The sequence below is a fragment of the Eutrigla gurnardus genome (assembly GCF_963514095.1).
Source record: "Eutrigla gurnardus genome assembly, chromosome: 11".
In the NCBI taxonomy this organism is placed as follows: Eukaryota; Metazoa; Chordata; class Actinopteri; order Perciformes; family Triglidae; genus Eutrigla; species Eutrigla gurnardus.
The window spans coordinates 26,705,787-26,719,838 of NC_139925.1; the positions used below are offsets into that span (position 1 = coordinate 26,705,787).

The 14,052-nt window shown below is 43.4% G+C and overlaps 1 protein-coding gene across 2 annotated transcripts in view; it reads left to right on the forward strand.

The window, feature by feature from the left end:
• Positions 1 to 14,052, forward strand: part of gbf1 (golgi brefeldin A resistant guanine nucleotide exchange factor 1) — an 86,751-nt gene that overhangs the window by 60,622 nt on the left and 12,077 nt on the right. For both annotated transcript variants that reach the window (XM_084021592.1, XM_084021593.1), the window contains exons 8-23: positions 44 to 98; positions 2,543 to 2,690; positions 3,840 to 4,069; positions 5,292 to 5,451; positions 5,573 to 5,784; positions 6,422 to 6,520; positions 6,632 to 6,826; positions 7,422 to 7,614; positions 7,876 to 8,010; positions 8,094 to 8,182; positions 8,271 to 8,473; positions 8,608 to 8,731; positions 10,155 to 10,280; positions 12,704 to 12,786; positions 13,082 to 13,318; positions 13,959 to 14,052. In XM_084021592.1, the coding sequence (XP_083877718.1) occupies positions 44 to 98; positions 2,543 to 2,690; positions 3,840 to 4,069; positions 5,292 to 5,451; positions 5,573 to 5,784; positions 6,422 to 6,520; positions 6,632 to 6,826; positions 7,422 to 7,614; positions 7,876 to 8,010; positions 8,094 to 8,182; positions 8,271 to 8,473; positions 8,608 to 8,731; positions 10,155 to 10,280; positions 12,704 to 12,786; positions 13,082 to 13,318; positions 13,959 to 14,052 (2,383 nt within the window). The remainder of the gene's footprint in view (positions 1 to 43; positions 99 to 2,542; positions 2,691 to 3,839; positions 4,070 to 5,291; positions 5,452 to 5,572; positions 5,785 to 6,421; positions 6,521 to 6,631; positions 6,827 to 7,421; positions 7,615 to 7,875; positions 8,011 to 8,093; positions 8,183 to 8,270; positions 8,474 to 8,607; positions 8,732 to 10,154; positions 10,281 to 12,703; positions 12,787 to 13,081; positions 13,319 to 13,958) is intronic.

Consider the following 14,052-nt stretch of genomic DNA (forward strand, 5'->3'; position numbering starts at 1 on the left):
GAAACCTATTCAAGCTAAATTCTGTGTCATTCTTTTCTTCCAGACTACCACAGTTCAAAGAGGAGGCCAAGAGTTACGTGGGAGCAAACATGAAGAAGGTAAAAGGACTGAGATGCTTAATGTGTATTTGATCTGCTTGCTATTATTGTGCCCTTTGCCCCCAATTTCTTGGTTTTTCTCATCGTCATTGTGACATTTGAAGGTTTCTGTGTGAACGTTCCAGTTAAAATCCAGTTATTGATGTAAAAACATCACTTAACTGACTGAAAACATGTCAGAAATACCAAGATCAGGCACATATTAGAATCTACAATGTAGCCGCCTCTAACCTCATTTCTGTCCCTTCATTTTAGTTTGGGGATCTTTTAGCTTTGGGTTTGAGTTTCCCATTTGTCTGCCTGCTTTCCTTCCCTCAGACCCCATCCTGCATCTTGGACACTTAGGATCTTAATTGTGCAGAGTAGCATAGAAATACATGTCATGATGGCCTAGAAAGGGTATCTAACTGGCATAGTGCACTTACATAGACGGGGTTAACATGGCTTCTTGATTGGGGTGTACGAGGTTTCATTGGGTTGCTGTGAAAACGGAGGTTTTAAAAATCATTGCTGATTTAATTTTGAGGTAAAACAGTTTCTGTTGTACCATTGTTACTCATTCTAGTTGCTCTAATGCCGTGTTCACGCCACACATGAAGGAAATGAATTAAAAAACAAAAATCAACACAAAGATGGAGTGTCAGTCAGTGCTGGCTGACAAACACATTGTGCTGCATGATGAAATGATTGAAGTGAGATGAACCAAGTTGTCTCATTAGATAAAACGCATGTTGACAAACTGCATCATTTGCAGTTGAGAAAAAGGGTATCAAATTGCATTTTCTGTTATCTCAATACTCGTATCATGATATCATGATGATATCATATGGTGCGGCCTCTGGTGATCCCCACCCCCGTCCCCCATGCGGTGGATCACTCCCAAGCAGGGCTAGGCTAAAATTGGATATGCATTTTATTTCTTTCAACTTTTCCACTATTGGGTGTTTCACAATGAAAACAAGCGGCATCCCGTATAAATCCACCCAAAGTCAACTGTCCCCCTTTTATCGTTAAGTTTGAATGGCTGTTGTTTTGCTGTCATACATGTACTATCTACATATGATACTTGAATATTGATCTAGAAGCAGTTTGCTTTGTGCATGGCCTGACTGCCTGTCCACTCACACTGCCTGCTCATTGGCTGGCTGCTCATCCTCTGGTGGTTCCAGCCGTTAGCGGCCCGTCCCCCTCCCACCATGCACCTGTATGTCCCAGTGTGTTTGTGTTGGTCCCACTGCTGACATGTTACCCATCACTAATCACGGGCACCTGCCCGCTCCCCTTCTCTTCTGAGGCTTACAATATCTTGTGGAAAAACAAACGAGTGCAGGTAAGGAAGATGACTTTCAGTATTTAGGCTGGACAATCTGTCCCTGTCACCTTTCCCTTGTCCTTTTGCAAAGACCTCACTCACTTTCTCTAAACTTGGCTAGAAGGAGGAACAATGTGCTTGATTAAGAAAGTCTCATCTGTTATTGAAGTGGACAGTCTTTTATCAAGTAACAAATGTCTGTGCTTGTGAATGCTCATTTTGCCTTTCTATGATTATTGTTTTTGATAAAGTCTTCTTTGACATCTCCACCCTCATGTCTCAGCTGCTGTACATCTCGCTCCCCATAAGCGTCTCAGCTGCTGCAGGATAGAGCATGTCTCCCTCGTTGTCTATTTGTGTTCCAGAAACATTAGATCAGGTCACTAAACAGAGTTAAGAGTGTCTGAAACCAGGAATGTTTGAAAGCATAAACGCAAATACTCACACTGAAGCCACACCAAAGCAGTGGCTCTTCTTAGTGGACAGTATTTGTGTGCATGTACATACAGTGCTGTTTTTTTACTGTGCATCTTCTAATGAAATGACTTGCTGGTTAATGGACGTCTGAAGCTGTGCTCATTGAAGGCCATGAACAAAGGAGGTTTGAACCTGAAGTGACATTCTCCTTTCATTTCATAGCGAGCCAGTTACACTGATAACCAGAGCCTGGTGATTTAATGTCTCAAGTTATATTATACAAGATGATTATGGCAGGTGTATGTTTGCTTCATATACAGTATATATATATATATATACATACAACCAGAATCTTAACTGTCACAACATTGAAATCTACTGTTTCGTGTGCACAGACGTGAATTTAAACATGTTTTAATGTTGCTCAGCATGACTTTCTGACTAATGTGTTTCAGTTGGAAGTAACATTTATGTCCCAGAGCTTAAAAACACACAAACAAGTAGCTTAAAAATGCTTGTACTCCATAGCACTGAGTGTGATTTTCACCCTTTAAACTGCACTCTGTTCTTGGCAATGTTCATGTCTCATACTTTCTGAAGACTCAAGAGAAATGAAGCATCCTATCTGATCTTGGCCTTGAATGTGTAATGATGCTCCAGTACAGTACACACACACACCCCCTACCCGCTCAGTGATCCACTCTGTTTCCTCTAGTTGAAGATGCGAGCTGGTGGGATGAGTGAGTCATCCAAATGGAAGAAGCAGAAACGCTCGCCGAGGCCGCCTCGCCACATGGTCAGGAGTCCCTCGGGTCAGATGGACTCAACACAGTCCAGCACCCTCAGCAACAACAACCTTTCAGGTACCAGACGACGGACACACGGCAAGCTTCAGTAGCCATTCTCATCTCTCCAGACTTGTAACAACTTCAGTGGGGTAAAACGCAGACGTGCCCTTTTTCATCAACGATGATCTAATACTGGTCCCATGAGGACTGTGTGGTGGTCCTAACCAGCTGCTTTAAACACAGTATGTTTCTAAAAGTCAAAGATCCTTCCTGGCAACATACACAATATACAATACATGTTTTTACTTGGTTAAGAAAGTACATTCAGTACATTAACATTTCTAGTAGGAATATTGATTTTGCATTCCTCAAAACAATTTAGACGGTTTAAATATATTGGCCTGTCAAAAAAATCTATGAAAAAGACAGGGATTTTTACAGTGAGCATACTTTATTACCATACACAACATAAAATGAATAAGCTCTCCTCAAATCTAGAAGACTCCAGAGAAGTCTACCTCATCGATTGTAAAACACACCTCCTTCAAACTCGACAGAAAGAAAATGAAACTCATCAAAACCGTGTTGTTCGTTCGGTTTAAACAAACTCTTAATTCACTGAGTAAGATGTGAAAAGAAACAGCTGTTATCTCTTCAAACCTACCAAACTCCATTGAAAAGCAAAGCAATTTTTCGTCAGCGATTGTAACAAACAAAATAAACCTCCTCAAACCGTCTTGGTTAGTCCCGTCTTTCCACTTCCAACAATCCCTCACTCTGGTTTGGTCTACATAAAGCCGTAATACACCTGCTAAGATGTGATAATATGCTGTGAATGAAAGTTGTAAATGCGTTTCAAATGAAGCCTTGTAGATCAAAAATGAGTCTGCAGCTGGACTGGCAATTTCTCGCATCCAATGTATTACACCAACAAATATTGCTTACTGCTGAAGTGAAATAACTGAAAGTTTACAAGCATATTTCTCTAGTTTCCTAGTCGGGGGACACAATATGCTTCAGGCGCATAGGATTGTGGGTGTTTTAGGAGCACGGAGGATGCACACATGAACGCCTCTGAAGGAAGGACTCAGTCCTCGGTAGAAGAAGGATCCCAGACATTAGAGATGACGTAGTATTCCTTAAATTCAGTTGTTGAAGGATCCTTGACATTGAGAAACACCCACTGTGTGACTGCATTGTATGACCTCGGCTCTTTCCTGTTAGGTGGCGTCCCGTTCATTGAGCAAGGGTTGTCCAACTCCAGCCTGCCGGCTTCAGACAGTGCTGCTTCATCCGTTTCCAGCCCGACAACTACAGACAGTGGCCTGGAAACCTGTTCCAAAGCCACCTCCAGGGAAGACCTGTCTGACCTGGAACAATGTAACTCAACTGCAACCACCCCGAGCACTGCTGCCATGCTGCCTGGATCTGAGCCTGGCTCTCTGGATGCACAGGTAAGGATGTTTGGGATATCCACATCATCACTTCTTGCATCATTATCATTCAATCTAAATATTTTTTTAGATTAAATTTAAAAATCTAAATGTTCATATAGTTTCTTTTGTTGGCGAGTCTTCATGTTCACTCAAATATCTAATGCTGTTCACATCAAATGTGAAGCAAATTTTTGCATCTTGTCTAGTGGGTAATTTGTGTTTATTTGCGTCACTCGCTCTTGACGCAATGGAGGGGAGGCGGGGCTAACCTACACCGGGAAACCAAACACTGTCCTGTCTGGTTCATAACATAATCCAGAGGTGCTCGGTGAATTTCACTTCGGCTGGATGAACCCAAATAATTTAGCTGCGTTGTAATAGCAACAAACAGATACAAAGATGCTACAATAAGTACATGATGATGGTGATCAGTAAAAAGTCTGAGGTCATGCTTTTGTTAGGTCTGTCTGCAAGACCACAAGCAACACTTTTAAATAGCTTGTTTTCTGAATGGAGAGTGGCGTTTTTCCATGGAGTTCCCCAAGGCTCCATCACTGGCTCTTTGTTATTCTGTATATATGTGCTGCCACCTGGACAGATCATAAGCAAACACAAAATACAGTACCATTGTTATGCAAATGACACACACACATGCATTAAAATAAGGTAATTTTAATCATCCTTTATCTCGTCTGTTTGATTTAAATCCTGGATGTCCCAAAACCTTCTCCACCTAAATGAAAATAAATCACAAATAATGCACCATCCCCCAAAGTCCATCCCTATTTTACAGAACCATGTTGGACCTGCAGTCAGAAACCCCGGTGTGATATTTGACGGCTACCTTTCTTATGAAATCAAATGACTAATGTTGTTCAGTCATATGAACAAAATGCTGCTCAGGCTTTAATGAATACTAGACAAGATCATATCAGCCCTGTTTAGCCTTTCTTCACTCCACTGAGCTGATTTTAATAAATTACAGACATTCTTTCCCCCCTATAAACTGGAATGCAGCCTCAAATCGTTAGACCAGGTCTCTGAAGGCTGACCCTGAGTCCTGGTTCAAGATGCCCCTCAGCTCTGGAACTCCCTGGCCCTTGAACCTCACCCCATTGTCATTTTTTCATCTTGGTTTAAAGCACTTTGTAACTTTGCTTTGAAAAGCCATTAATGAAAATGTTTTCTTATTGTTATTTTTAAACTTTCATGACGATTGTCATTGTCCGTTTGTATCCAGTCTGATGTTGATCCAGCTCAGTCTGCCTCGGTGGAGTCCATCCCAGAGGTCCTGGAGGACAAAGACTCTATCACAGAGCAGTCGGACAGCCCCTCTATCCACGACATGGACTATGTCAATCCCAGAGGAGTACGTTTCACACAGTCCACACAAAGAGACGGTAAGCATGTTGGTTTTTGTATTGCTTCATAAACTTGCAGGAAAAACATCTTGTTACTCTTGAAGACCATCGATCAGTGAATACGAGTTGACTTGTTGAAAACGGGTGTTTTCTTCTGTAGGAGCGTCCCTCATCCCTTATGGCCTGCCATGTCTCAGGGAGCTGTTTCGCTTCCTGATCTCACTGACCAACCCCCACGACCGCCACAACACCGACGCCATGATGCACATGGGCCTGCAGCTGCTTACTGTAGCACTGGAGTCGGCACACATTACTAACTACCAGTCTTTACTGGGACTGGTCAAAGACGAGCTCTGCAGACATCTCTTCCAGGTGAAGTACCATGTAGTAACGGATGCCTGTAGTTGGTTTATATCCAGCACCAAGCTGGGTTTTCTGTTTTCAAATTGAAATTGTTGCTATGAGGATGTTTTTTTTCTCCGATTGCTATTTTATCAATTGTATCTAATTCACACGGGCTGTACGGTGGTGTAGTGGGTAGCACTGTCGCCTCACAGCGAGAGGGTCCCGGGTTCCATTCCCGGGTCGGGTTCCTTCTGTGTTGAGTTTGCATGTTCTCCCCGTGTGTGTTGGGTTCTCTCCGGGTTCTCCGGCTTCCTCCCACGGTCCAAAGACATGCAGGATGGGGATAGGTTCATTGATGACTCTAAATGGCTATAGGTGTGAATGTGAGTGTGAATGGTTGTTTGTCTCTGTGATAGACTGGCAACCTGTCCAGCCCCCCGCGACCCTGAATACAGGACAAGCGGTAGATGATGGATGGATGTAATTCACACACTGTAAGCGTCAGGGTTGTACAGGTCTATATACACTGAAAGAGGTTCCTTGTGTTTTTTTCAGAGGATAACTTTGTGTTTAATTTCAAGTCAAATGAGGAACAGCAATTCAGTAAAAAGTGTATTTCCTCTGTTGATATTTGAATATGTCTTTTCTGATCATCTTGTTGTAGTTGCTGAGTGTGGACCGTATGAACCTCTATGCTTCCTCCATACGAGCCTGTTTCTTGCTCTTTGAAAGCATGAGAGTACATCTTAAGTTTCAGCTTGAGGTAACTATGTGACCACTTTGTTTTTCATCAAATGATCTCAGTCGACTTCCATCTAAAATGAGTCATGTCACCCCGAGGAGATCATAATAGTCCCTATCTCCATGTGTGCAGATGTACCTGAAGAAACTGATGGACATCATCACGTCAGAGAACATTAAGATGCCCTATGAGATGAAGGAGATGGCTCTGGAGGCTCTGGTCCAGCTCTGGAGGATTCCAAGCTTCGTCACTGAGCTCTACATCAACTATGACTGTGACTTCTACTTCTCCAATCTGTTTGAGGACCTCACCAAGCTGCTGTCCAAGGTAACACTGCTGCTGCATCGCTTTCAGCATGTTACCATTCTGTGTGCTACATAAGGACCCGTGTCCACATGGCCAGTCACCATCAAGACACTGGAAGCTGAGCATCAATGTGTGCAGCTTGTAACGGGAATAAAATGTTCATGTAGGATTAGCACTACTGGAATCTCAGCTGAACATACTGGTCTGACAAATCCCAGTTTAAACCTCTGCAGTCGAACCACTGAGGAGACTGCAGAATAAACCAGCCCAGTTCACCGTTCAATGAAAACCAATTCAGCATCCCAGTTCAACAGTATTCTCACCTGTCGGGTAACACTGTGGGGAAATGGACTGAATAGATGTTTGAATTATTGTATTGCAACTATTTCACATGTAAATAAAACATGCTACTGCTAGCCACAGTAGCTAGGCAGCCCATTGAGTCATAACCTAAATGAACAAGTTGCTTTCTCTGTTTCCTGCCCATCTCTGACCTTGCAAAAGTTACTAAGTTGCTTTCTATTTGAAGTTGCTTTGTTCTATGCCTCTTTATGTCAATGTTGCATCATTTTGCTGAAAAGCTGTTTTGCTTTGTTCACTGCTGTTGTGGCTACAGAATGCGTTCCCGGTGTCGGGGCAGCTCTACACCACCCACCTCCTGTCTCTGGAGGCTCTGCTCACAGTGATCGACAGCACTGAAGCTCACTGCCAGGCCAAGGTGCTCAACAGCACGGCCCAACAAGAGCAGTCCCAGACGCTGGTGGCAGAGGGAGACGGTGCAACCACCAACGGAGCAGACACGACCGCTGGTAATCCCCCCGCTGCACACATCAGTCACTCTTCCAGCCTGGAGTAGTGGTGCACCAGACGACAAAATGATCGCCATATCCTGCTGTAAAAAAGGAGCATTAGTTTAACTCTGACTTTAATAAGAGTTGTAGCAGTAGTATGCTAGTATATAACACATCCTAACTTAATTTCCCTTACACATACATGAATACCAACACAAATCAACAAAACATCAGTAGCTTAAGTGTAACAGGCCAGCTGATGTATCCTCCTATGTTCAGATGTGAACAGACAGGGCAGCTCCGATGATGTGAGCCCACAAGCTGACAACGCACCGGTGTGTCCACCAACCAGTGGACATCTGATGGCCGAGAAGATGAGACTGGGGAGACAGGATCAAGGGGACAATGACGCTGGTGAGACTTTGAACATTTTTACTCAATAGACTCCCTCAGCATCGGGACAGACGCTGATGTACATCATTATTGTTTTCATCCAGCTGAGAAGAGAGCCCCGAAAAAGCCTCAACGTTTCTCCTCGTGTTTACCCGATTCCCAGGAGTTGATGGATATTAGAACAAAGAAAAAGGTGACTGATCTGGATTTAAGCCTTGTAACATTACACATTCACAACCAACTATAACACATTCAAACTGCCTCTTCTGTCATATTACCAGCTGCTGATCACAGGCACAGAGCAGTTTAACCAGAAGCCCAAGAAGGGAATCCAGTTTCTGCAGGAGAAAGGCCTCCTCAGTAACCCCATAGACAACAACCAGGTGGCCCAGTGGCTCAGAGAAAACCCCCGACTGGACAAAAAGATGATCGGCGAGTACATCAGCGATCGCAAGAACATGGAGCTCCTGGACAGCTTTGTAAAGTAGGGGAAACCAGCTTATGTTGATGCTTTAAATGGGTGGTTTTAGTTTAGTCTTGAAGGGTGTAGAAGTTTGGTTCCCATGAAACGGTGTTGACATGTTACCTTGTTTTGATGATGTCATCTTTTTTTGGCAGCACATTCACCTTCCAGGGGCTTCGTATGGATGAGGCCCTGCGGCTCTACCTGGAGGCCTTCAGGCTCCCTGGAGAGGCTCCCGTCATCCAGAGACTCCTCGAAACCTTCACAGACAACTGGCATGTAAGACACATTCCCTCAACTTCTAAACATGTCCATGACAAAGTATGAGCATTTAACAGAGAACAAGGTTGGTAGCACTACATCCCATCGCTGTCAGACTTTAATAATGGATGGATTACACTCCAGTTAACTAGTAAAACACCTGAGCTTCATGGAAGCAGCCACAACTTCAACTTTGATGGACATGTGAGGCTCCCTAGTTGTCTTTTCCCAGCTGTGGCTTCAGCCCACATTAGCTCAGATTCAGCATTTAGTATCATTTTAAAATAAATGTAAATCTTTGAGCCCTCAACACACATTTGGTTGTTTAAATGTAAATCAACACCAGTGTTACCCGTTAGACATGAAGCTCGTTGGAGATGAACTGCTCCTCGCCTGTGAAGAAGACGAGATCAGGTGGCAGCAGCAGGAGGCGGAGCCTAAAAGCTGCCGTCCAGTCGGACACTTTCCAGCAGGAAGTCACAGAAATAGTTACATCCTGTTCGATCTGATCTGTAGTTTTATCAACCACATACAGATAGTTCGTATTTCTATACACATGTAGAACTTTTTGTGTATCTTTCATCGTTTTGAAATATAAATATTATTATTATTATCAACAACACAAGATATGTTTGTTAACAGATTCAATCAGTTCAATTAATTGCACAACATTCAGTCTAGCATTAAATATTACAATTCCCTGGCTTCAGCTCTTGGACTTGGCTTGGGATTCGACTCGGGACTTCATAGCCAACACCTGCAACTTACTGGTGGATTTAAAATAAATGCCTTCTTTGTTCTTCCTCTGCAAACTTGGCTTTTTAAACCGGGACTCGGTCCCACCTGCCGTGTACACCAGATAATTCCAGCTGTAACGGTGGTGAAAATATGAATCAAACAGATGACCTTCCCTCTGGGTTATAGTTATAGTAGGATGACATAAGTGTTAACACACACACACACACACACACACACACACACACACACATATAAATATACACACACACACACACACACACACACACACACACACTGATGGACAAACTCCACAGGGGGGAACATTTGACTTCTCTAAATAGCAGAAGGAGCCGTGTGACTTGGAAACTATCTCTGCTAATGTCCTCTTCTCAGGCTGACCACATACATACAAATAGTGGCCTTGAACGAGTTGATGAGTCATGTTAGTCAGCGACTCTGTAAATGACTGTTCACTCTGGGGGCTCACTGTCATGTGAGCAGAGAGTGATTGATTGGTTGGAGGAATACATGGACCTGATGGACATGGGACTGGAGGACCATGAGGGTCATTACTGTCCCCAAGTCCCTTGTCTGATCTGTATTTTATATTATTTTATTTACTTATTTTTGTTCTCTATGGCTACCGTTCTGCAGTATTACTACATTAATGTGTTTTTATATTGTGTGTTTCTTCTGTCTGTAGAAAGTGAACGGCTCTCCTTTCATGACCAACGATGCAGGCTTTGCCTTGGCCTACGCTGTCATAATGCTGAACACTGACCAGCACAACCACAACGTCCGCAAGCAGAATATCCCCATGACCATAGAGGTAAGTGGTCTCTCTCTCTCTCGCTCTCTCTCGCTCGCTCTCTCTCTCTCTCTCTCTCTCTCTCTCTCTCTCTCTCTCTCTCTCTCTCTCTCTCTGTATTTGCGTAGACAGAAAAATCCAAATGGCGGAACTGACACTTCAAAAGATATATTTGTCTCTCTTTATCGAATACTATATATATTTTTTCTGAAAAAAGGTCCCATGGGAGAAACAGGAAGGGGCGGGACTTCACTTCCCCATAGTCTGAGCATTGAGAAATAATTCAACTAGAAACATCTGAGGTCGAGGCTAGAGTCGCCTTCCAACATAAAGCAAGTGTCACTTCGCTTCACAGGACTTTGTTTCCCGTCAAAGCTGCATCAGAATGAAAACTTGAATGATACTAATATGTACAACATGGTTCAGATACATTGTCATTTCAGGGCCTGTGTCCTCTGAGCTTTTCTATGAGAGCGATATCTGACACATATCACCACTCTAATCACCACTGTATGATAGAGCAGCATCACTGCTTTGCTTTGATTATCTGTTAGTTTGGGGATGCTGCGTCAGACTTTGTAGAATGAACTTCACCTCCATCTGATCGTAAAGTCACAGCAAAGAGGACGATCACCCATACTGGGGATGGGACGATGTCAGATTTCATCACAGATACGCCATAAATAACACTCGCCATCAGCTGATTGTGGTGAATTTCCATTATCAGGATAATTGGGAATATCATACAAGAAGTGTTAAAAACACAACAAAACATTTTAAAAAGTACTTATTGTGTATTGATGGGGGGGTCCGTCCCACGCCAACCCTCTAATGGGCTTTACATTGTTATGATGATGTCTGTCTGACATAAAGCTCAGGACAGACGGACACGGTGACGTCACCAGTACTTTTTCCTACAGTTTTACGATATTATCCTAATAATCATCAAATATGTTTCAAAGTTAAAATGACACTTAATCACACTGGAATCACTTTACATGTAGTTAAGGAACAAACATTTTAGGACCAGCCTTTTCAGTGATCTAGATCACAAGGTCTTCCTGCATAAATAAAGGATAACAAATACATATATTTTATATATTAAATATGTTTTTGTACCCTGTATTTTTAGATCCTACATTTTTCACTTCTCTACTACGTCGACAATATTTCAGAATATCCTGATAATGGAAACCTTGATGAGCTTGTTGTGAGTGTTTTTAAGTGTTGACCCACCGTGTTCAACCAATGTTAGTTTTCAGATCTAGCCATGCTGTGTTCATGTGTGTGTCCTCCTCTCTCGCTGCATGGGTCTCTCTGCCATGGCGGTCCTCGTGAGGGTTAACATTGCAGCGGGCAGCTTGGTGGCTCAGAAAGCCAACAGCTGTAGGCAGTGGTGGTCCGTCTGAGAGGTGAACTCATCCCAAACTGGCGTCTCTCTCTTCGTCTGCTGTCTCTGTCTGTTTTTCTGCCTGTGATTGACAGCGGCTGAAGACTAAACAGGCTCTGTGAAGCGTTTGTGGGTGGGCCGCTCTCACTGGCAAACAATAGCAAGCTCTCCGTCTCGCTCTCTTCCATGGGCTTTACAGAAATGATCGTTCTTGAATCAAACAGCTGGCGTTGTGTGTTGTTTAAGTGATCCGGACACATTCCCAAAGGTCAGCTGTGGTACGTTGACCTCCAGGCTCAGACAACATGCTTCCACACAATAGTGCGGAGAGGGCCAATAAAAGTGGCGCCTAGCACTTCAGTTACTTAGCAGCTTGCTATGTGTAGCATTCACCACAGCATGTGTTGGCTCGGGTTATTTTTGAAATGGGGCAAACTATGCCCAGCATCACTGTGTGTAAATCAGATCCTATCCCAGGATCTGACAGTGAGATGACATGTGTTCAGTGAGGAATCATCTTCATTTTCACCATAAAACAGCGTTGTGCTTGATTTTGCGGCCTGTGTGTTGTCTTTACCAGCAGCTGCTCCAAAAGAGTCCCTGATACGTCTGAGCATGAAACAGATATCAGCGGTCTGCTGCTTCCTCCCTCTGCCCGTGTTTATTTCTCTGAGTCCCTGCAGCGGAGCTCCCGTTTCCTCTCCTTACCTGCCACGAGCACAAACCTGTGAGCCTTGAGGTCGTCAGTCATCGCATCCTGGTGGTGTTTATTTACAGGAGGCTCTGGGCTCCAATCCCTGTTTTCAGAACGCTGTAACTAAAGCATATTAAGTGACACATAGCGAGTGTGTTTCCTTTAATTGTTGGGTGCTGATGCTCATTTAACGAAGCACTGAATGCCACAGGCTTGGTGTCAGAGCTAATCTGTTGAGATGCATTGACTGACACGTTGATGGTGGAGAAATATCTGCGAGCTGGTTGAATTAAGTTTCTGCCAATAAAGAAGGCTGAAAAGTCCAGAGAAAACGTCACCATGTTGTTTTCCTTTAAACAGCAATTCAAGAAAAATCTGAAGGGAGTGAATGGAAATAAAGACTTTGACCAGGACATGTTGGAGGATCTCTACAATGCAATCAAGTAAGTGTGTGTGTGAATCACACAGTACAGGGGACATCAGAATACTGCACTGTTTTTAATGAATTAAGATTTTTGCAGGTATCGTTTCAGTATCAAGATATTGTGACATCACTATGATTGACTAATTGTACCAAAAGCTTGCATTAGATTAGATTAGTCTGGTCAGATTCATAATGTTGTTTATTTATTTGAGATTTTCAATGATTGCATTCCTTCACAGCTGCTCGTGTAGACAGACAGATTTGTAACGCTCCTTGTTTCAAACACATGAGTGAGTTTGTCTCTGGCTCTGTAGGAATGAGGAGATTGTGATGCCAGATGAGCAGACGGGATTAGTGAAGGACAACTATGTGTGGAGCGTGTTGCTGCATCGCGGTGCCACACCTGAGGGAGTCTTCCTCCACCTGCCGCCCGGCAGCTACGACCACGACTTGTTCACCATGACCTGGGGTCCCACCATCGCTGCTCTCTCCTACGTCTTTGACAAGAGCCTGGACGACTCCATCATCCAGAAGGCCATCGCCGGCTTCAGGTATCCCAGTTCAGAGGAGGAGGGAGATACTCATGGCTCTGCTGGAAGCACTTGTAATGAGTTATGAGGTGCATGATTTCACATCCACATTGGCTGATTGGGTCATAATTACTTTGCGTCTCGGTCTGAGAGGTGAACTTCTTCGATTTAGGTTGGGAGACCGACATTAGACCACACCTTTAACACCTAACCTATCCCTAAGAATACAATATGTTATTGGTGTTTTTAGGTGTTTTGGGAGGTTTTCTTGGACACATTCTTGACTTGTTCTTTGGTCACATCCATCTTTGACATCAAAATACTTTCTTTGCTGCTGTTAATTGTATTATAAAGTGGTACATCCTTTTTCTACCATCCAGTTGCATCCCAACCATTTCTATCAAGAGGGACACTCACCACTTCAACCTCTAACATTTTGTTCACAGTTTAAAAAAATAGTATCCAAACGTGATCTAACGAAGGGAATTGCCAAAGTATATTCAAATGTGTATTCATGTTCTCTCCACATCCCTCCAACAGCTGACTGGCTGAGCTGGATTCATTCATTGTGTGGTGTTACAAACACCTGTGATCGATGTTGTCTTGCATTGAAGGTTTAGTGAGGTTTAAGGTTTACAGTAATGTGTTTCTGTTGTTGCAGGAAATGTGCCATGATAGCAGCTCATTATGGCTTCAGTGATGTGTTTGACAATCTCATCATCTCCCTCTGCAAGTTCACCACTCTGAGCAGTGAG